The following is a 24,059-nucleotide window of genomic DNA, read 5'->3' as shown; positions in this document are numbered from 1 at the left end:
CTGATCCGATAACCACGTGAATTGATACCATAGTCGCAGAAACGCCACTTTCTCACATATTCTTATCAAGGGCACTTTGAAGTGACAGGCGACAAAATTGCGAGAGGCTTGCTTACAGTCAACTTCACAGAAAAGCCAACCTTAACTGCAAAAGTGCCTAAAACACTGCAGCATTCGTTGTTGATGCAGCACGTTTAAATTTTGCTCTTCTTTTGCGTATTGCGCTTTTGCACTTACGCGCAGTTTTATTGTCCATAAACAATCAGTGATGATCAAAATGAGCTAAATTTTATTGCCCTGAAATTATATTTCCTTAATAGATCTTCCAGTTTTTACACTTCTGCAATTAAATGACCCTTAGTGATGAAATACTGAAAGTTTATAAATAGTATCTGCTGTTTTCAGCGCCTGTGCATTGGATTTATACTTGAGCGAAGACCAAAAGAAATGCGTGCTATTAGTTGACTCCTTCGTCCTTCTATCTTCACTGCCACGTTTATGGGAGAATCAGGAAATTTCTTAGTATAGGTAAACAAAATGGCTTTTTTATTGGCTTCAAATTAATGGCTTCAAATTAATTGACGCCGACAGTAGAGAGTTTTAGTATAGTGTAGGAGCGCTTACGTACGCTATGCGCAAGCATTTAGCGGGAGGTTACTGTGGAAGTCGCAAAAGCAGTTTTAGGTTACCGTACAACCGCCCGAACGCAAAGATAGCTAAGGCCGCAGTGGCGCCATCTGGTGTTAAGACGTTAAAACATTTTGTGTCGTATTTTTCGCGCTTAGCCAAGGCATCGGCCAAGCTGATCCAAGTCGTATCACGTAGATAGCCGGTTGCATGGCGTCCCCGATGAGTCGCGCACTGCGCAGTCGGCGCAGGGCCTAGCGTTTTTAAATTTTTTTTAGGTAACCGAACGAGCAAGGTCTATTAAGAACGTCATGGTACGTACTAACATTCTTTCGGACCCCTCCTGCCCTACAGCCGAAACGGCTACTTTTGGCGAGGCTATGGCTACCCTGGCATAAAAATCCAAATCAAGCCAATCCACAGTCGGCGGTGTTTTGTTAGGGTTAGGAACGGCAGAATCGTTACACAGAATCCAAAATAGGGCAAGTTTATCACTCAATCGTTCTGCTGTCGGAGAGAGGAGGCAAAGCGAATATCATACGCTCCATTTAAGGGCAGTGAATATGCTTAAAAACCCAATAACATGACATTTTCTCTCCGAAGTGGGGACTTGGGCGCCGCCATGTTGACAACGCTATTTTTCCTGGCGTACGCAAGAGCACGCACGCTAAATTCGAGAAATAGCGTACGTAACGCGAACGTACGTAAGACATCGGTTTGAAATAGCGTTTGGCGCATGCGCAGTACGACTGACGCTATTTTATAGCGTACGCTATGCCTTTGCGTATGTCTACGTACGCTATACTAAAACTCTCTAGTGCTCGTGACCCCACCACCTAGCTCTGTTGTCGAGCAAGAGAGAAGTTTATCCAGTGGACAATTTGCTGCCGGATACTTCATCCGCCTTCCTGCATGTGTGGCGTAACTGCCGCGTGAGAGTATTCAAGGCCTTCATTAATAAGCAATGTAGTCGTACGTATGAGCTGTTCCTTTCAGTGGGCCAGCAATGCGCACTGTACAGGCGACTAGTAGCAGTGGCCTGCACTTGTTTCTGCAGTGCCCAAGCGAATGGATAGTTACCAGAACACAAACTCGAGCACAAAGTGCCACTGGAATCCCCCACACGCTACCGAGACCTTGCGTGGAATACAGTTACATTTCTTCTCTCCACTACTTTCGCTCTCTTCCCTCAAGATGCGGTTCAGGTGCCTATACAGCGCGAAAGGAACTTGCCTAATCTTTCTGTATATCTTCACGAAAAGAGAAGAGTCAAGTGGTAGGCATAGCAGGAAACCATGAAAGAGGCTCTTGAAACGGTCGTCGTATGTTAATGCCAGCAAGGAAACATTATCAGCAGGAGGAGGAATCTCTCAATGCTGCCAAACTTCTCAAGATGCAGCACTTCCTTCATTGCTGCCCTCGGGCGCGCATGTGTATGGAGTGGCAAGCCAAGCAGTCTTGCATCGTTCTCACTTTCGTACACTCACTTTTCGAAAATAACGGCATTGTGGCAGATGTCTTCTTGCGTTACATATACCTAACACTCTTTAAGGAGCCGCTCACGCCAATTCGTAGCCACCTCATGATCTCACATTGGTTGCCGTTAGATGTTCACTATCGACACGGTATTTTTCCTGCAGAAAAAAAAATCACTTTTTACATGTACTTCCAGTATGCGCCAATAGTTTTCTCAAGTCTAGCTTTCTTAGACCTCACATTTAATTGTGAGACAGCTGTGGAATATTGTAAGATACGGTTGAGACTATATTGGGAATGGCCTTTGGTCTCACATTCTGATGCGTAGCAAAATTTTTGCTTTTGAAGTTTCTCCTGCACCATCGTTAAGACTGTCACGGAAAACCGTATGGCCCTTGTTTTTATTGCATTAGCACTAGACCTTTCACTCAACCGCTTAACCGTTATCTGTACGGTCTCTACGTCTACCGGGTTGTGGGCAACCTGTCCTAGGTTGGCCACCTGCCATACAGGTTGCCCACCCTCCCCATAGGTGGCAGGTGGGCCACATAGGTCACGTGACCCTGTTACGTCACTGCAACCTACTCACCGGACTGTGAGCAAGCTTGCCCACTGTGGCAGGTGGCATTTAATGATTGGTAGCGAGAGGTTCCTCGGTAAGAGCAACCTGGGTCTCACAAGCCCCACCGATGGCAGCACCTGCCATCCCAAGGCAGTGGCGCATCGCTTAACCGCTGCACCACTGCGCCAGGAGGGTACGGTATGAGGACTCCTAGGGATCTGTGAATGCAAAGTTTAGAATGACCAATTACGCATATAGGGGCATTACGTCATTATCACTATTTATTTTATTTATTGATACTGCAATCTTTTATCGCGTCATACCCTTAAGGTGGAGCTTAAGTGACCCTTCCAATAAAAGCAAAACGCCGAAATCGAAGTGAAAACTGAAGCGCTGGCGCACCTAATTAACATCTGGCCTAACCACGCTAAATCGTCCGTCATTTTGACAATAATTAGGACACAACTGTGGAATATCATGAGATACTGTTAACATATTAATGGGAATGGTCTAATCTTCTGAGGCGACGAAAAACTTGCTTTTAAAATTGGTCCAGCGTTCGCACCGAGTAGAAGACTGCAATAGAAAACAAACAGGGTGAGTTCTTGAGAATATATACAAGAAAAATACACGCTTCCAGAGGAGCGATCTGTGAACATAGTAATTGTTGTGGTGCAGTCTTAAGATATAAAAAAAAATTGCGTTAATAAACAACTTTTCGTTGAAACAATGGACATGTCCAGAATTTCTAGGTATTTTGCGACATAGTAGCTACGAGCCAACACGAACTTCAGAAGGTGTTGTGTCGAAGTTAAGACATTTCGTAAGCAATTCTAGCTGCTACGACTCCGCTGCTTCGGTTTTGACACGAAGTCGCAGCATAGTCCGGTTGTATCACGCAGAATTGTCGACCATGCTATTGTACAAAAGGAAGTAAGTTGTGGAGAACAAGAAAGTACAAAAAAAGAAAAGCGGGAGCTCACAATCTAAAGTGGCGTAAATGCCTTTTCAAAAATACGAAGCACAGGCGGAACCCAAGCACGCATCACATCCAGTTTCTTGGCCTGCTCAAATAATAAAAAAGCTTACAAATTTATGTTGCTGGGGATTTTTTATATGCTTTGTTGAATACAGGTTAGGAAAGAATACAAAGATTCAAGAGCGCAGTCAGTTTGTACTGTACAGGACCGCCATCCTATTTCCTTGTTATTCACGTAACTGGCCCAGTTTCTAACCTGCCTTCGAATGCAGCGTTCCTGCCTCTTCCACTGAAGCAGGCCATCGCATATCGCGAGTACTATCTCCTTTGACCCGGCCTCTGTACATACCGTACTACCGCTCTTATAACTGGGATACGTGTCCTGATACTGTTTCAGGAATAGAAAACCAGCGAAAAATTGAGACGCAGGACCAGAAAAAGAACGCGCACGCAAGCGCGCGCGCACGCACGCACGCACGCACGCACGCACGCACGCACGCACGCACGCACGCACACGCGCACACGCGCACACGCGCACACGCGCACACGCGCACACATACACGCGCGCACACACACATGCACGCGCACGCACACACACGCGCATACACACACACACGCGCGCATACACACACACACTCACGCTCACGCACATCGAATCATTATCATTAACTCTTTTTCTGGCATGGGCGTTTCCTTGCAGACATTGTCTTTGACAACTGTGCTAGACTAGAAGTTGCAGAGGTACATAACAACCTTTTGATTGGAAATGCAGAATGGCGACTTCTGTAGTCCTTAGCCCAGCGCCCCACTTTACACGTTTAAGTGCAGTCTTGTATAAGAACCGACAAAACTCTTGATATCACTTCTGGCTGGATTCATCAATCCGAGCAGTTCATCTGCTCTTTCATTGAATATTTTTTTGAACATATTTACATTGTTGACTGTTCAGTATGTTCGGAAGGAGAGCGAGCGCTGTAGAAAATGCGGCATATGGGGTCATGTGACACGCTATGACATGATTTGAAACGATTGATTTTCAAGGCATGCGATACGGCCGGCAATCTCTGTCTCTCCTTTGCACTTGGTGATAAGGAAAAGTGGGAACGTTCTGGTCCTTTTCTGAAACACGGTTTCGAAAAGGGGTGCCAACCACATCGTGTGCGTTTAATCGTTTTTGTTTCGCTGCACTTCTTTGCCCACGACGGTTTGAAACTTCAGTGGCGAGCCGCAACCCTGTTCTTAGGGCTGCCTGGCGTGAAGTGTACAGCTGTCTCTGTTCTTAGGAAGCTCTTCTTGAACAGAGCAGTTTTAAAGGCAGTGCGTTCGAACTCTACAACTTGTGTTCCTAATTAGCGAGCATTGTGTGCATGCAAATGCAACGATAAAAAGAAAGCAGATGCTAGAAGTGCATTTTTTCTTTGCTTTTACCACCATTTGCGAAACGTTGTTCGTACAAGCGCGTCAGTTGAGAGGCTTGAGCTATAGCTTCACGTTAGAAAATATCGTTTTCTATGTTCTTTCTTCTCGACCCGTTGTTGCGCCTATGTGAACGTGTCAGTTTAGCCCTTCGCTGCCCAGTGTCGCAAATTTGTGCCTTAGGGTTCTCACTCCACTCACTCATTTCTACATAGAGCTTATCTACAGCATTTGTGGTGGACATGTTCTCAGCAGCCAGCGCTTTTCGTTAAAATGTTTTCCGTAACTTTAAAGGAGCTGGCTCACTCCAGACAACCGCCCTCCAGTGTGTGCTTTTTTGCCTGTGGCATCCTCGGCCACATTGCTTGCTACTGCCGACGCCGCACGTTCCCATCTGGCGATCCTCAACGAGCAGCATTCTACGTTCCTTCGCACGGTGCTCCCCGTTCTTTCCAGCCTTCTGACACACCACCGCCTGCATTCGACTCTAACCGCCCGCTCTACATAACACACCAACCCCTTCACCGCGTCGCCACTCGCTTTCTCCGATGCACAGCCAGCTTAGCCCTCCGCCGAAGGAAAACCATCAGCTGCTGTTCCTTAGGCAATACGTGCGCTTCTGTCGACATTTGCACGTCCTCCTTTGTCCCCCGCTAATGTTACTGATATTTGTGTCGAAACTGCTGTTACACATTCCCATGTTGATACTGGCGCCGCCATTTCCGTCATCTCTGCTCGTCTTTGCCGTTCGCTGTGTGAAGTAACTACCGCGCTGTCTGGTGCTTACCTTCGCACTGCAACAGCGCACCCATTCGAGCCGTTAGCCATGTGTACAGCCCGTGTCTACATCTAGGACGTGCTATAAATTGTTCAAACACGGACATCCACACACTATCGAAACAACACCTTAAGTGTTTGTTCACTCACAATTTAGGGAGGTAACGTCAATGTTTTGAAATCTTGTTTTATTATTGCAGCCTTTTGTGCACGTATTTTTAATGGTGGCTGCATTACACTGTCTGTGGTAAAACTGTGGTCTGTGCTTCTATGCCTGCAAATGTAGCAGGAAATGTTTTTAGTCCTGTATAGCCATATATCAATTTCGCCGTTAGATGTTCTTCAGTGTGCAAAATATTGGTGATTAAGTATTAGTATTCGTCTTATTGAATCCATGTCTATCAGTTACATTGAACCAGTATTATTACTTTTTACTAATATGCAGCATTTTTGTTTGGAATTACTATGTATATTATGTATTTTGTGTTTACTATATATTTTGTGTTTACAGTTTCTATGTATACTACATGCTCTTATCTTCGTACAATTTTAATCGCAGCTTTGTATTATTTCTGCTGTTATCCGTTGCCAAGAGAAAACAAGGGGTAAGAACCTTGTCAAGCTGCTCGAGAAGCAGCTTTTTGTTCTTATCCTTGCATTTATTTCTGTATTGAAAGAAATGCTAAATAAACTGATTTCATTTGAAATTGAAATTGAATTTGTTCTGCTGCCGTCTTGCACCTATGATGTCATCCTAGGTTGAGATTTGTTATCTCAGCACCATGCCTTTATCGAATGTGCCTGTGCCAAAGTTGAGCTTTCTGCTTGGTGCGATCTGCCCTTTGACGCCGAGGCGCCTGTCAATGGGAAGCTATGTGTTACCGCTTGTTACTGACGTGCTTGATCACTCTTCTCTTGTTTTCACCCTCTCTTGTGACTGTGTACACTGTTCTGCCATCCTGTTCACCCCGTCTCATGTCTTTGTTTCGCGCAATGCCCTTCCCTTGAAAAATAGCAATGAGCTATTCTGTGCATTTCAGTGAAATTATTAGGACACTTTATCCAAGGGAAGAACTAAGGGGGCTTTGAGTCGAATGGAATTTTAACGGCGCAAAAAATATTCCGGATAAAGCATCGCGCAGACTTACTTGCTTCGAGCGCAACCATAGACACGAATAAATAACTAGCGCTTGTATTATTATTAGTATTATTATTATTATTATTATTATTATTATTATTATTATTATTATTATTATTATTATTATTATTATTATTATTATTATTATTTGGAACATACTGCTAGCCTCTTTCGAGGCTGTTGCAGGAATGGGTACATGTAGGTTTTCTTTTTTAGGTACGTCACAAAACAAATTCGCAAAGAAGGTTCACACAACTGAAACAATATTGTAAAAGGCATAACCATGGGAGAGAGTTTCAAAGTGCAAGACGCAGTATTAAATAACACAAAATAAAGCGCAGTGTGAAAATATATTTCTTCAAAAAAGTAGGTGCAATGCGTCACGAAAAAGTTCAAATAAACAATTATGACAGGTGACAAAGAAAACTACTCCGAGATTCAGAGCTAACAACATTTGCAGTAAACATATTACATTCCCTAATCGATAGAGTTTTTGTAGATATAGTGCTTGCTAGACAAGGGGAGAGCAGCTTCAATCCTGTCATATAATAATCCTGTGACAATATAATCCTGTGACAATATAATCCTGTGACTGACAGCTGTAGGCGAGCACCGGTCGGTGCCTTCATACAAATGGTTGTGCACACGAGCTAGATACTGATCCCCCAGTGTCTGAAGATCAGCTAGTCTTCAGTGCGGATGATGAGCTGCTTCTCATCCTTATTCTTGTAGAGCGAATTGTTAATTCTTAGTAATGCTCGGTATTTGCAGGAGGTGCCGCGTATGAGCAGTGCTGAATAAATCAGTGTTTCCATCTTTTTGAACAACGTGACTGGAATTCTAAATTTAAGAAAGGCATATGCGACAGCAAAACAGCTAAATTTAGGGTCAGAATGTTCACTCTTTTTTCGGTGTTGGGGAGGCGAAATTATGTAAATATTTGGCAAACAGCTGAAAAAAGTTAAGTAGAGCGAGTACAAGCATTTTAAAGCTATTCAGCTTGGTTAAATGCTTAATGGCACACTGAATTCCTGTATTCTGTTTAACCTCTCTGCGTCTTATTTTTCTACCCCTTCTGCTCCTGCAGGCCTCAGGGCAACGTCGGTTATCGAAGAACATGTATCAGTCCACACTAGTCATTATTTATTTACTTGTTGAGCCTTCCCTCATGCTTGCTGCCGGTAGCGGGATCGCATCCAGGCGGCTTCATTTTATGGCGTCATGGCATATCTTATATTGCACAGCCAGCGGCGGCCGCCAAAACTTGCGAGGTTGCCGGAAAGCATGAGTATATCCTTTTTTTTATTTCGCGCGTTGCCTGGAATACGGGCTGGTGACCCTGAGAGTAATACATGTATCACACATCGATACTTGCGATGCATTAAACGCACGAATCATTCATGATAACGTGCACAGGCAGAAATACATAAGTGGCTCACGAAAAGGATATCTTCTATTTCCTTCGGTTCAGTATTTGTTGTCTCTGCTCAGCACGAAAAAGTGCTATATGAGGCGATGATAATTTTGATCATTCGCCCTACATCTTGGGATTGCCAATGAAAAACACGCCATCCGATTAAAACTTTTTTAAGGGGTAGCAAACTTTCATAAATGAACGCCGATGTGTAAAAGAAGGTCAACGTTGCAGTCCAGACATGTCGGCGTCGTATTGCGGTGCCTAGAATCCCAGTCGAACTATCTTTATGCTCCGCTTTTGTACATTTATTTCGCTTTTGGCTGCAGTTCTCGAACTTAGCCCACAGCGGTTGGTACTTGTGTGTCCAGCGGACGTGACAGACTCGCAAGGGCGTATGAAAGAAGCCGATTCTTGCGTTGCTTGGATCAGCGTCCTGGACGAGTGACAAAGTGGAGCATCAAAAGGCTGCGCGCAGCATTCCTTAGCTGAAGGGGTGCCGAATCACTACGCCCGAGTGCCCAAAAGGGCCAGCCGGACATATACCTTGTCATGGGCTTCTTCGCGTGTTTATCGGGCAAACGCACCGATGCTGGGACGCAGTGCTTAATCGGGGCCGTCGCCGCTTAGCTTACCGCTATCTATAAGAGCTTGTTGAAAGGCGTTCAAGGGTGCCTCCACGTGGTTCTTTTCTTCTTTCACTCGTAGATGGCTCACGTTGCCGCACTGCTAGTGTAGTGCGTCGAACAGCGCCTAGCATACGCGCCATGGAGCAAGGAAAATCAAGTATGGCTTTTTGCTTCCTTACTTACTCTAATACCCCTGGAGATATTCGGTAAAAGCTGGTAACGTGGTTTTTGTAGTTTTCAATCGTGCTTCGCTCTTGTTTGTGTCTAGCTTACAAGCCAGAAAAAGGTGTTGGCTGGGTTTGGTACCCAGAAATAATTGCTTACCATGTTGCATAGCTGGCACATTATTGGTTTTTTATGGCAGATCATGTCTTAACGTGGTTGGCTTTGTGGCTGGTATCAGGGCAAAATTGTCAGTGCTTTGCTCCGTTTTTTTACGCTGCTAAAGTGAGTTCTGTGATACAGTTGCCAACTGCTTGCTTGTTGCACTGCTTGTAGGGTTTTCACCCCTTTCGCTTTAAATCCTAAATTAGTTTAGGCCGTAAAACAAAAGATTAGTACTGCGCGAATGGGACAGGACCGGAGAACGAGGAACACAGACGACAACACAGGCGCTGTTTTGTTTTCCCTTTTTTTATTTTTTTCAATCAGCCGGAGTAAAGAGCATGAAAAATACTCGAAGTGACAATGCAGGTTTTCCCTACAGACTACAACAGTAAAAAAAAGTATGAAAGCTCGACAAAAACATGGTGCGACATACGGAAAAAGCGGCATGAGAGCTTGGAAACAACAAACAACAAGAGTAAAGGTGAAAATTAAGACCAGGTAAAAGAATGGAATGGGGTATGGAAAAACAGCCATGACATGGAAGGCAACGAAGAACAAGTGTAAAGGTGAACATAAAACCAGATAAAGCTACATTTCCGGCTTTGAAGGAAGTACATTTTAGGGACACAAGTGAAACAATTATAGGTGGCCTTCTAAAAACGTGATTTCACTCCGTGAAAGCGAAATAGACGGAGCGCTGACACATTTTGCGCCATTTTTTAGAATTTGAAAGGCTTCGACGACCTCCCTTTCCGTCTTATTTCTTGACATAAACAGAAAAGTAGTGCTGCGCAAAACTGGGGTGCCAGACACTTTTTTCTTGTCCTTAACCTTCCCTTCACAGTTCTTACAGTGATGTGCCAGATGACTTCCCATATTGTTTTGTACTGCCAATTTATGTTCGCGTGCCCGTTCATTGAAACACCGACCAGTCTGCCCGATGTAAACTCTACCGCAAGTGAGCGGAATTTTGTAGACAAGCCCTGAATCGCACTTTGTGAACTTCTTTTCGTGTTTAGTATAGCATGACGGCCTAGTTCTCTTTTCTATCGACATCAGAGGGCAGACACTACTCAGCCTAATCGGTGCCGAAAAAACCATTCTGACGCCATATCGGTTCGCTACATTTTGATATTCCTCGTTCTCCTGTCCTGTCCCATTCGCGCAGTACTAATCTTTTCTGCAATGAACCAACTAGCCCGCAAGATCATTCTACTTAAGCCGTAACTTCGGGTTCAATCCGATGTCCACAAGAAAACAACCTTTCCGATTTGTGTTTTGCCACTGTCAACAGCTGAACTAAGCTACCGTGGGGAAATGCAAGCGACCCTAAGACAATTTTAGGAAGACCTCCATAGCTAATTTTTGGTGCTCTAGACAATGCTTTTAATTTTTTTTGCGTGTCGTCGCTCACGAGAAGCTTTTCCTGCCGAATGATGGTGCTGTGAAAGCTGCACCACAGAACGCAGATTTGCATCATTATTGCTGGTAATATTCCCCGCTTAACTACGTTCCTCTAAAACAGCTCTTCCTGTGGCTAAGGCACATCTGGCGGTCAAAAATTTATTTCGCAGTTACGGCTAATACACAAGCACGGCGGGATTTAAAGCAAAAGAATAAATGGATTCGTAAATTTGCCTTCGTATTAGTTTTGCTAAAGCCAATTCTTCAGAGCTTCTTTCTGAAAATTCAGACTTTTATGTTCGAGAAAAAACTGAGTGCTCATTGCTAATTTTTCTAATTGCGAAAATAGCCATAATTGAACACTACAAGATTTCGAACAAAAAGCCGACTGCTGCTAGTTTTCTATTCGAGAAATAATGCGATTTTCACTTCCCGTAAGTTGCCGAAAATGACGGATCTTACCAGTGATTTATGGAGGGATTCTGTTTGCATTTGAAAATAAATTGAAGACGAACATTTTAATCTTTAATGATACCAGTTATAAAGTAAAAAGGGCAACCACTTCATAGCCAGTGCAGAACGGAAGCTCTTATTGCTAGTCACATAGCCTTGTTTCCCCTCGGTCTTGTTTTCATCTCTAGAACGGAGTAAAAGAAGTAAAGTTTTGATCCGTTACGGTAACAAATAGGTATTACAGAATTAAAAAGCGCCAGTTTCTTTAGGTGCTTTGGAAAAAAAAATCTTCCAACATAACCGTTTTGAAGACTGCTGCTTCTGTGGTGGTTTTCGTGCCTAGTACTCTTTCGCTCTGAAAACTAGTGTGTGACTTATCGCGGTCACGGGCGTTGCTTGGCGATACCCGCTTCGGCACACTCGAAGGAAAGCGCAGAAGTCTTCCGAGATCGCCACCGTCACTCGAGTGTAGTGTTTGCTGTCAGACGCGCCGATATCGTCGAGGAGAGCTGATGCGTCGTCGTAGTTCCTATTGACACAGTCCCTCTTTTTTGATGACACCGCAGTGGCTTCTCTGATTATCCCCAACACGTTAGTGCGTGTTTGCCGGTGAACCTGGAAGGCGTCGAGGCGTTTAGACGTTCAGTAATATGGTCGACACGTGTGACATCGTAGGAACAGGTGGCTGCTTTGTCGATTGGGCGCCGCATATTCTGGCGAGGCCCTGAGGCAGAAACAAACAGGGCAGGAATGTCGAGCAGCTGGCGACACAATGTGACGCGCTATGTGAGCGAAATAACGCACGCGTACGCAGGTATCACCTTCCACCTAATCGAGAAGGTATTCACGGGGACAAATTTTTAGTAAGTTCAACTCTGAGTGCGAGTTTCGCTTACTTTATTCATATGTTTTATTTAATAAAACTGCCAATCACATAGGAGAACTTCGCAGGAGAGAAACAAAATATGAAACGAAGGTAACTGCGAAAATTACAAAAGGTAAAAAAAAGGAATCACAAGAGTATGAGTGAAGCACTTGCATATCGAGAAGTTAAAAGCCCTAAACGTCAATACTTAATCAGCGATTACGCTTCAGAATACTGGGCAAGATAACAATTAGTCCACGATGCACAAAATAAAAGAATGCGGCACTCAGTTCATCACAAAACAGCCAAAAAGCAGTTATGCGTGAGCTTTACGGTCCAAGTCAGGTTACTGATTTTGAAACTAGGAAAATGGAACAGATAATGTTAAGCATGTTAAAACATAAGAAGGTTCATCGTACTGCCAATTCAAATAGTTTCAAGACCGTTAATGTCCATAAGAACTGCGGTCTGTGTAGTTCCTGCTGGACGAGTGCTACCAACCTGTTCAATTATGAAAGATAGATATGAAAGATAGAAGTTACTTTAGTACCCGAACTACAAAGGGAAATCTTGAAATACCGAAGGTCGTATTTCAATGCAGCCGAAATGCTAGAGGCCCTCCACTATGGCCTCCATCATAGCCTAAGTCGCTTCGTGACGTTAAACGTCATAAAACCAAAACACAGCCAAAACTTCAAATATTCAGAACAGTTTGCGTTGTGCGAAGCCTGGCCCACCATGTGTTGATGTTTAGGACATATCTGTCAAATGCTGAGCTTCGAAACGTTAATATTTGTGCGGCTTATAATTGGCTGGAACACGAACTTAATCTACCTAGTTTTGCTCAGTTTTGTGATGTTATTAATCCGTCATTGTTTTGAAGCTTCTGGGCAGGTAATGTCCTGGTTATTAAATTCAAACCTGACTGCCTTTCACTGTGTTCCTTGTACTTTCTTTTAAGTAGTTCCCCGAAAGAGAACCAAACGATATTAGCGTATTTTAGTAAAGGCATCAAGAGCTTCGCTTAAACGGAATGTTTTGGTTTGGTTTGGTTTGGTTTACTGGGGTTTAACGTCCCAAAGCGACTCAGGCTATGAGAGATGCCGTAGTGAAAGGCCCCGGAAATTTCGACCACCTGGGGTTCTTTAACGTGCACTGACATCGCACAGCACACGGGCCTCTAGAATTTCGCCCTCAAAAAATTCAGCCGCCGCGGCCGGGATCGAACCCGCGTCTTTCGGGTCAGCAGCCGAGCGCCGTAACTACTGAGCCACCGCGGCAAGAATGTTTTGTTTCGGATAGTTTGAGGAGGAGGAGTCTTTAAAAAAAAAAAAATATCAGTCGTTGCAGTGCAATTGAAGACATATTGCTGATATGGCTGCTGGATCAGTGCGTGTGAGATAGCGTTAAATCGAAATAATCGACAGTAATAACCGCACTTTCGCTAACTCATTTCTATCATTTATTTAATTTGTCTAAAGAATGTGAGATTGCACTCATTTTTCTTTGTTATTTGTTACGTTGAAGATAAGGGACCTTTAGATATTAGGAGCGATTCCTAGCACCATTTATAAGCATCTGCAAGATTTTTTTTACGCTTCGTGACAGACAGAAAAATTGATTTCCTGGTACTGAATTAAGAACTCATTGGCCAAAATTTGGATATTTGGATGAAATATTGCGCTCAGATTAGTATTGTATTAATAGTAGCAAAGGGGCCATGCCGCTGTCATGGGCCACTCCCCATGCCACACGCACTAATGCGGAGCCCTCGTAATGAATTTGTGCAACATCCAATTAGTTGATCAAGTCCTAGCCGTCTAATCCGTGAACAAAAATTCTGCCACCTAGTATGGATTCAAGCTTTTTTTATGCAGTTTCACTTTAAACGGGATCAAATACCTCGGATATTTTCTTAATATGCCTTTTGCGATGATCCACTGTCAGGGATATGTTCCGCGTTAACTAAACTAACTGTAAAATATCTGAGTATGTGCTTTGCGAAAATAGTGCTGGACCACGGACATACGTTCGGTTCCAAGGTAAGCAGTCTATTCTTCAGAGATTATATGCTCGAGAAACTCTCACGTAGTCCTGGTTAAAAAAATTCACCCCAAGTTTGATCCTTGCTTCCAGATTTGTGCAAGGGATTGAATTGAAGTATTTTCCACTACGCAGGAGCGGTGCTCATTTTTAAATAGTTGCTAAGAATTAGGTAAAAATATTTAGCAGACTACTCAGCGTATATTCTGTAAAAAAGAAACGTTCTTACCTGGGCCGGCGTCATATTTCTGTTGACTTTGAATCCGACATACCTGACGTGAGCCTAGTACTACACAATAAGCTTCGTCGCAAACTTTGGTGTCGAAATGCTTTCAGCAGGCAGCGCTTCCAAATAAAAGTGCATGACACCACTATGAAGAAGCACCGTGACGCGAAAGAGGATGCGTATGTACGAATGCTGGGCAGCATCCAGCGACTCGTTTGTTTCCCATTCCGTGAAAATTGCGGGTTCAGGGTTAAGGCTAAATTTTTGGCACAAGAAAAATTTGTCACTCGTCCGGCCCCCTTGACAATGCTTGTGTCGTTCCCAGGTGACTGAAAATCATGTTCCTGATTCAGCCCTCGTTAATTTGTGGTTTTTAGCTCATTGGCGAGAATGGGCAGTTGCGCAGTTTTTTTTTTTGCCAAAAATATATTGAAAGGTGTTCTGCTGGAGAATTTTTGCTTTTATCCTGGCACTAAACGAGTAATACAAGCTCTCACTGTTCCTCATGACTGAAGAAACGTTGACGGTGTGCTTGCTTGGGACGGCTGAAGCATTTTTCAATTGGAGAATAAGCAGGCAGCGTGTACAGGACAGAACAGGTGTGCAGGACAGGTGTCCTCGTTCATGACTGTGAGATATCGTTCCTTGAGCATCATGGCTGATTGTGACATCTTATCAGTGTTGTTGGAGTCGATCATGCGTGCTCCTGGTTGTTTGTAGAGTATTTTTTCTGTTCCATGCAATGAACCTTCAGTTGCTAGTCAGCGCCTGTCCCGTCGTCTTTTCTTGTGCCCCTGTTCCTGCGCTGTTTTTTTCTCAAGATGTACCAACTCGCTCAACTCGCCGTTTGACTGTGTACAGGACGACAGATAAAAACAAACAAGGCGCTGAGTTTGCTGCCACTTATTGCGAAACCATGTGAAATATTCAGTTTGATAGACAAGCAATTTCTCTATCTCTGAGCTGAAGTTGATTTTTGACAGAGTAGAAGGGCCAGCGAGCCTTGGGGCTGTCTTCCTCACTAGCTGCAAACCCCCTCGTTTTTCTTCTAAAGTTCCCAAGCTGCTTCCTTGTTCTAACAGTGACAACACCTGTTCCGGCCGAAAATAGGGCGAGGACTGCTTCCCCATTGACATCAACAATGGCGGCCTAGACAGCTACCGCACCTTTCAAAATGATTTAATCGCCTAGTATCGACACTGGCAGCCGTGACGAGGAGGAAAGCACAGCGATAAATGCATAAATGCCAAAGAAAGCCTGAGTTTATTCCTCCGCAATCTTTTTCCTCTGTCAGCTTTCGAAGTAAAAAATTCAGGGGGCACTTTGGCTCTCTAAAGTGCTGCAAGGTGAAAGCGTTTCCTGGCGCACTGCTTGTTTTCATTTCTCATATTTTGTTGTTTTTTATTTTTTATTCTTGTTATTTTTCTCATTTTTATTGTTTTTTATCTTTATTTGCGTATCTTATTTTCATTTTGTTTTTATTTTTGCTTATTTTCTTATTTTTATTTTTCATTTCCCTCACTTTATTCCTTCTATTTTATTTATGAAACCCATGCATTCACTAGATGCGCCTTTATTCATGCTCGGACCTTGAGCCTTCGTGGAGGAGTGTTAGCGTCTCCGCTTCAAATGCCAAAGGCTCTGGTTCGATTCCGACCCTCGGCGCAGTGTCTTTTTAAGGAGTGACGCTGAAAGGCGGACAAATCTGCCGACGCGTCTGTCGACACGGCTGCCGACGCGTCTGTCGACACGGCTGCCGACGCGTCTGTCGACACCGCTGCCGACGCGTCTGTCGACACGGCTGCCGACCGCGTCTGCTAACGACAGTATGAGGCATTAAAGGTTTTCGCCTTAATATGTATCGAACCTTCGGCACCCTCGTCCATAGCGGCGGACGTAGTACGTCCTGTATTACCTCTAGTACCGAGTAGGAACGTAGTCGAGCGGTGAGTGCGGAAGCTGTGCGAGAACCCTTGTATGCCACCTACGGCATCAAGACTGCCAGACTCGAGTCCTTCGATGCACTATTCAGCAAATTCGACGAACCGGGCGCGAAGTTTGGAGGTCATTGTTTAGGATGCCACCGGGGCCATGTGGCAGTTTTTTATTCTGCTTTTATTAACCTCGAATTAGTAAAACTACAAAATAAAAAAGACATCCCCTGTGCTCTTTGGATTCGGCGACCGTTGGCTTCTGGCGTTTATGTCATAATGAGCACCTCTTTCCATTCCCTTTAGCATGACCAAGTTAGGTCAAGCGAAATATGAACACCGAGATATTTAAATGAAGCAGTTGTTGCAATCTGAGTGGTATTGATGCTTCAATCAGGCACAACGCACTTACGACGACGGTAACATACCCAACATTTTAGGACAACAATTTTGAAAATGGAAAAATTTTAAGGTACTTGCATGGAAATATTGAAGGTAATAGTCCATTTTTCTGACATATAGCAAAATCTTTCTATTAAAGTGTTTCCATCGATCGCATGGAACAGTTAAGACTTCGATAGAAAACCAATAGGGAACGCTTTTGACGATAGCAAGAACTTTAATAAAAAAAAAATGCAATGTTGGCGTCTAGTATTCTGCCGATATATTGATTATTCAATGACGTGACCCAAGTGTTACACCAGTCCTATATGCGAGTAAGGTGATTTTTTAATGCGCAATGGTCGTTGGGGTTGTTTATTGCTCGGTAAACGACACAGTCATCGGCGAAGAGGCGGGTATGGGAAGAAACGTCATAAGGCAGGTTATAAATGTATATCAAGAAAAGGAGAGGCCCAAGCACGATACGTTGCGGTACGCCTGATATCACGCGTGTCAAGGACGAAGAATGTGAGTTGGCATATATTAACTGCTGACGGTTAGTTAAAAACCCTCAAATCTTGCTCAGGGCACATGGATGCATATTACGGCGTGATAGCCTTAGTAAGAGGCGATCATGGAGATCCTTACTGAATGATATTTCGAAATCTAAAAATATTTTGTCATTCCAGGTGTGGCTATCTAGTATCTATGTTTAAGTCGTGCAGGAAAAGGGCATGTTGAGTGTCACAAGAATGATTTTCGCTAAAAAGTTTCTCACTTGAATGAAAAAATTCAGGATTGTTAGCAAGTTAGCAATAGGATATTATAATATATGTTCAATTATTTTACAAGAGAGGCTTATTATCGAAATTCGGCGATAATAATGAGCGTGATGAGCGTCTTTCTTTTCTGAACACTAGGATGTCTTTGCCCACCTGCTGTTTATGCGGAATTGAACCGGGGTTCAGCGACTGATGGAAAATGAGTGATAAAAACAGGCTATGCACATGTGCTTGATTTTTTAAAAAAGGAAAGGAAATCTGTCTCTGATGTTTAATAACGCTAACCTCTAACAGTCTCTCCGTTATGCCCTTTGCTCCAAAAAGACTTTTGGTCCGGGTTAACACTGCTCGGTAACCCGAAATACGGTGGGCATACACTCTTGGTTTGGTTTATTGGGGTTTAACGTCCCAAAGCGACTGAGGCTATGAGAGACGCCGTAGTGAAGGGCTCCGGAAATTTCGACCACCTGAGGTTCTTTAACGTGCACTGACATCGCACAGTACACGGGCCTCTAGAATTTCTCCTCCAAAGAAATTCTAGCCGCCGCGGCCGGGATCGAACCCGCGTCTTTCGGGTCAGCAGCCGAGCGCCGTAACCACTGAGCCACCGCGGCATACACTCTGTCAGGAACACAAACCGTAAGTGAAAAAAAAGTGGTAGGGTTTCAACGTAGTTAAACCGAAAAGACGAGCGAAAGCATGTGTTTAGTCTGGTTGGCATATTGCTTTGCTTTGCTGGGTCGTCTCCATGTCTGGCGGCTATAATAGTTCGGCAGTAGTAGCAGTTGATGAGGGCGATGATGTGCAGTGCACAGCGCGAGAGCGTGCATATTAGTTCTCTAATAGTATTAGTTGAAGAATACGCAGATGCGCAATGGACAATGCGAGAGTGTATAGCAGTTTAACACGAGGTGTAATCGGCTGCGGTGACAGCATAGTTCTCCCGTGCAGTAGCCGGCGAAGCTAATCTGTTCTCGCCGCCAAGGGGTCGAATCCCCAGCCGCGGCAATATTTATTTATTTATGATTTGGCAAGGTCACCCTCAAGGTCAGGCTACAAACTCGATGAGCCGGTTACACCTAATGAAGTAGTGCTTTCTCACTGAAAAGGGAAGTTTCCCAAGCATCTGCCAAGTAATCTCTTCACAAGTGATATGAAGAACAGTCCGTGGTAACTATAGTTGAACACAACTCGAGAACGAAGCGGAAAATCCCCCAAAAAGCAGCCCCTCCAGCCAATGGCGTCGACCGATTTTTTCCCTCTACCTCTTGAGTGATCCTCTTTGTCCTACTAGCATGAACTCGCAGGGGGTGGCGGACAAATCGGTACTAACCACGGCTTCATCAGATTAAACGCCGAGTCAAGAAAATCAGTCGCCGCCATTGGCTGGAGAGCCTTATTCGAGAAGCAACTGCTGCTTCGCTCTTGAGTTGTGTCTCACTACAGTGGCTTCACACTCAAATAGATTTACCTGGCTCATGCTAACCGAGGTAAGAGTGTATGCAATGCCTGGGGAAATTTCTGTAGCTGGTTATGTAGAACACGCTTTTCTTGTTTTCTTACCTGTTGTTGTCCACTCTGCACTTGGAGTTTATGGGTTTGTTATAGAGGGCGGGGGAGGGAGTTAATACGTTTTCCCCGCTAAACCGCGGCTCACACAGCTCAAAACCGCCGACTCCACCCCACAATCGCGACCACTACCGATAGCACGCTGACCACGGCGGGCCTTGTTCTGAGGTAGGAACAAAAGAACGACACTCTGGCTGACACAAGCAAGGTATTTATTGCTGCAATAATAATAACGCCAGGCAGCAACATCGAGGTCGTCCGGCTCACCAGCAAGGTTACGAGTGAACGTTGGCCCACGCTAGGGCAGGGGAGATGCTTCGAGGCCGAAACGGACAAGCTCGCTGGAAAAAGGTTCCACACGAGGCCTCGCCTCGCTAGCGGAGAGCGGAGCGCCGTGCCGAAACATCCACACGCTTAGCGTTCCCGAGCCGGAGAGCTCTCTCCTCCGCGCGCGCAGCAGTCACGACGCCCATGGCGCTGCGACGCCGCTGCGACGCCGGCGCCCTCCCTTGTTATTTAATGCAACTAGAAATTGATATCACGGGAAGCAAGCATTAAAGGGGACGAAGCGGGTGCGTCTTCACAAGTTCCTCGTCAAACATTCTTTAGACGCGGTTCCATCCTTTCAGAGATAAGGAGTCTAATGAGGTCACAATCAGGTCTCAGCCCCCCCACTTTTAACAGTAAGAGTAAAAGCATATTAGTGACTGTGCCACTAACGCAGCCAAAAAGGGTCGAGTAAGGATTGCGTATCCTTTGCAGCTCCTCTCACTTTCGTCATACCTTACGTCGCAATGCGATGCGAGGCATTTTCGAAACGCTACCCTGTGCGATTGCCTATTTTTCGTCGAAGGTTATCGAACATGCCCTACCCATTAACACAAATCATCAGAACACAATGAGGTCGCGATAGGAAACCCTACACGTGTGCGTAATCGCCAAAGAACTCTCTCGTAAGCCTAGCCTGCAAGACACTTATCACAGGACGTGGGCGCCTCTCGTGCTCGTTATCGAAAGGAATGCATCCGCCTCGTTCCAGATTCATTTTTTTTTTGTTTCAACCATGCCTGCGCCGCAGGCTGCCATCCACGAATACGGCACGCAACAAAGTTTCGGGTTGCAGGAATTACTACCGAAAAGCGTCACAGTGTTCTTGACACCCCCGTGCGTTATAACTCTTCAATGAATCTTCGTCGAAATGATGTGTTTTGTTCAAGCAAGGCGGCAGTTGGGTCTCGTCGGCTGTACATACTGACATCTTCCACGCTCTACTACTAGAAACAAGCTACAAACAACAATCAAGAGACAAGCACGCAATCTATCAGTGTGTTCGTTGTGTGGTGTTGTATTCTCTCGCCTCGAAAATGCAAGCTCGAGAACGGCTGAGATCGTGTTGCCTGATAGCGTCAATCTTAGTGTCGGATGCCGGCATCAGTTCCGGCGCCTCTCCCAGGGCCTGCTGACAGCTCACTATGAAAACATCCGTGTCTCACGTCATACGCAGTATTTACGTGCGGCTGAAGCAAATAGGGAAAGCGTCCGGTTGGGGCAAAACACTTCTCCACAAATGCTCCTATTTTTCCCCAATTTCTGTCAAAAGCAAGTGCGTCCGCAGCATGATGCGTGGACGGATCTAAGAAACAAAAAACAATATCAGCGTCTCCTATCGCTATCGGAACCCGGCGGGACGTTTTCTCGTTCATCAAGCCACGTGGTAATGGTCGCACCGTTATCACGATTGCTACATCAGCGTCGTCTCTCCGTCGTGTCGCATTGCGGTCGCTCACGAGCAGGAGGCCAGCGGCGAGACCCGGCTTGAGGACCATCTCTGAACGGCGGCGCACTTCGAGAGGGAGTCGACGTCATCCCGACAGGCAGCAAGGGTAAGGAACGAGCCACGTCGTTTCCCTCTCGTTCCTTCGTTCCCCGACTCCCGCAAAGGAAAAAGAGCAAAAATAGGAGGCGACCGTGGAAAGAGCCGTACTCTATTTACCGAATCCGCACGGGAGAAGACTAGGGACAGGCGCGCGCTGTAGCGGAGAGCGGCACGCGACACGGTGTACACGCCGCCCATCCTCCTCCTCTCGCTTCGCTTGGCGCTCGAGAGATGAGCGCCGCCGTCCGCGCGCTCCCCGAGGGAGCGACGGCAGTTGCGATCGGCGACTCAACGAAGCTAACGCGCGCGCCAGCGCGCTTCGACATTAGGACGTCTCGGTGACCAAGCAGCTGACGCGTGCTATCATCGGCCTCCACCACGCCTCGCTTGTGAGGACCCCTGGGGGTCTTCGTTCTGCCAGAGGAGGACTTCGACGCCAAGCTTGCTTCTTTCGTTTATTAGACCGGCGCTGCCCCGAGGCTCGTGCTTTGATTCTCCATTCGCTTAGGCCTGCGTTAGCGTGACAGTACAGTGAAAAGTTGTCTTCGAGACGGTCCACACTCGGCGAGCTTACGCGCCAAGTCGTCCTCTGGTGTCACCCGTTCTACGTCCTGCCGGTGAGTGCCGCGCGGCTCTATGTTGAGTAAACGCACATGGTTTAACGTGCCGGAGAGTTGAACGAGTTTCCTAGCGGTGTGGTAGCGTAGAGCGGCAACGACCTTGACACCGCTGCTTCTGAGTGTTTGTCATCGCTACGCGGTACAGCTGCTGCGAAGCTGTTGTCTTTCAATGCCACTTTGTTGCTGGCTCTTCTACACCGCGGCGTGATCCGATACTCTGCGCCCTGAGTAGCTGCGACAGAAACACCTGTTGATGATAAAACTGTTGCCCTGTACGTACTTTCCGCTGAACGGGGCACATGTTGCATCTGCTATGATGATTCATGGCTAGTCGTCGCTTTTTCACTGTGACCCGGTGTAGATTTACTGTGTTCTGAAACTAGGGGAGAGAAAAAAAAAAGCCCGATACAAAGTAGAGGCTCTGCGCATACTTTCCGAGTGCAATTCATTTTTCACTGGCTGTGTCGTGGGAAGCGAAACGCTTTCTGAGTTCCTGTGAGGCTTGTTGGCCCACTCCGCAAGCATGTGTGTGCACGTGCTGCCCCCTACAGTCACGCCCACCTTTCACGTCTTTTTTGAAGTCCCTTAGCACAGCTGGCCCCTTTGTGCGGAGTTAGGCGCCTCTGCTGTGCCGTAAAGAGCCGTTTTTCCAAGCCATTTGCGAGTGAGTTTCTGTTTGTGCACCGTCTACCAACGCTTCCGGCATTTCGAAAGTCGGTTAAAGGCTGTATAAATTCCGAAATCGTTGTTGTGTCTACTTACACCTAGCGGTCGCTTTCTGAAAGAGAAATGACCTGGTTAATCGTGTCATGTCAGTCTCCTCTTCCGCAGAGTAGTGCATGCTTCCCTGTTTTGAGAAGCGCCTCGCTTATTATGAATTGCGGGTTTCTTAAGGGCGGTTTTCACATCTGAATTTAATCGTAGAAAAGCCTAAATTACAGGAGCTCAGGTCAAGTATATTTGGAGAAGACTTGACTTCGCAGGTCAATGGCACCAGCCGCGCGCTTATCGCGTCTCCGCGTGCTTAAAATAATGTATCTTTCTTCATATAAACCACTGCCTGACATTTCAGCTCTTTGTGCTAAAAAAGGTTGAGTAGAAAAAAGTTGGAATTGTAGCTTATCGTTTATCTCGATATCTCAAAGACAATTCGCAATGACAGGACTAAGCACTGAAGAGTCTACGCGAGATTCGATTTTGAGCGTATGCAAGCATGAAGTGGCAATTTAGAACAAAATTGTAGTAATACACCCGTAAATAGGATGGTAAGAGCTCCTATGCACTGCAAGAAAAGTTTGACAATGAAAACCAAAAGGCGCTTGCTTGCCCGTAATGCGAACGGAATAATAGCTGAATTATTCTTGATTCTTTGAGCAGCAGTATCTAAAAAAATGAGCGTCTCTGGTTAAGTTAGGTTAGGTCTGGTTAGGTTATAAATGGCGCAGAAGAACTATAATCGGAGATCACGCAGTAGGAGAGACATTTGCCCTGCAGCTAGGGTGATCATAGCGAGGCGGTTAGAATCCTCTGCAAATCACGTTTGAAAGCTTTCGCATTGTGCCCTGCATTCATGTCAAACAGCACTCTAACACAAACGCATTCATAAACGCAAGCTTTATAGACACAAATAATAGATTTGTTTTTCGACGAGTCAATGTATCGCTTGGTAAGGTCTAAAGCATAAAACCTGCAGCTGTGTTACTGATTTAAGTAGCGTGTTTCATGATGGAATGTCTTGTGAGGCGGCAACAGTGCCCGTCAAGATTCGGCAAAACCTAAACCTTAGCCTTGTGCAATCCAGCATGCTCCTTTCAGAGCATCGTTAATGATGACATTGCTACTAATGACGATGCCGCTTAGGTGTATTGCCGCCAGCTGAGAGTGACTTTAAACTTTGAGCTGACGGTTGTAGTTTGTGACGCCCCTCGTCGTCCCAGTTTGCTCGTGCTGCACCGCTTCCCACTGGCCATATTCTTCAGTCCGATTCAGTGCCCTTGCATTCCTATTCACAGCACTATTTCCCTCGAAGGATAAGTCTTTGCGTTCCGCTCCTTCTGTATTCGCCTCTAAGAACAAGAAGAAAAAAATTGACCTACCGCGACCGGAAATTGAAAGACGCAAGCCAGTATCGGCAAGGCCGATACAATGGCGCAACCGAACCTCATCGGCGACGCCTGGTCTCATTGAAAGCCGACGCTAGCGAATATTGTGCGGGTACATGGTTGCCCAATTCGCTTCGAGGACCCAATGCGCGGAGAGCAGGTAGAAGCGACGAATAGGGTACCGAGTAAAGCTAAATTGAGCCCTATTATTGTTGCGTCGAAGCAGTACTCCTTTCATGCCTTGAGGCGATGAACACCGCTCAAAAAGAAAATAGAAAGAAGACACGGCACTTACGATTAAGACAAAATGAAAAGAGCAGCGCTTCCAGACTCCAGAGTTCTTAAGTTCACTCATGTACCATTATCTCTAAACTCAGAGAGGTAAGTGCTTTTTACGGCCCTACCACCAATTCTAAAATGGCTTCGCAGTGCCAAGGTTTGCTACTGTTTTAGCCACCTAAT

General features: G+C 45.4%; 1 protein-coding gene across 3 annotated transcripts in view; it reads left to right on the top strand.

The window, feature by feature from the left end:
- The first annotated feature begins 9,059 nt into the window (after nucleotides 1–9,059).
- Nucleotides 9,060–24,059, top strand: part of LOC149372792 (sialin-like) — a 48,191-nt gene continuing 33,191 nt past the window's right edge. Inside the window, exon 1 of one of the 3 annotated variants that reach the window (XM_089567332.1) lies at nucleotides 9,060–9,175. In XM_089567332.1, coding sequence (XP_089423458.1) covers nucleotides 9,157–9,175 — 19 coding nt within the window. In that variant the 5' untranslated portion in view covers nucleotides 9,060–9,156. Of the gene's footprint in view, nucleotides 9,176–20,734; nucleotides 20,883–20,930; nucleotides 21,493–24,059 lie in introns of those variants that run through there. The other 2 variants (XM_089567334.1, XM_089567333.1) reach the window with 2 other exon arrangements.

Source organism: Amblyomma mixtum, chromosome 1 (genome assembly GCF_055824585.1).
Source record: "Amblyomma mixtum isolate Tamu chromosome 1, ASM5582458v1, whole genome shotgun sequence".
Lineage (NCBI taxonomy): Eukaryota > Metazoa > Arthropoda > Arachnida > Ixodida > Ixodidae > Amblyomma > Amblyomma mixtum.
Note: the sequence above shows the minus strand (reverse complement) of the source record. Positions and strands in the feature narration are given on the sequence as shown.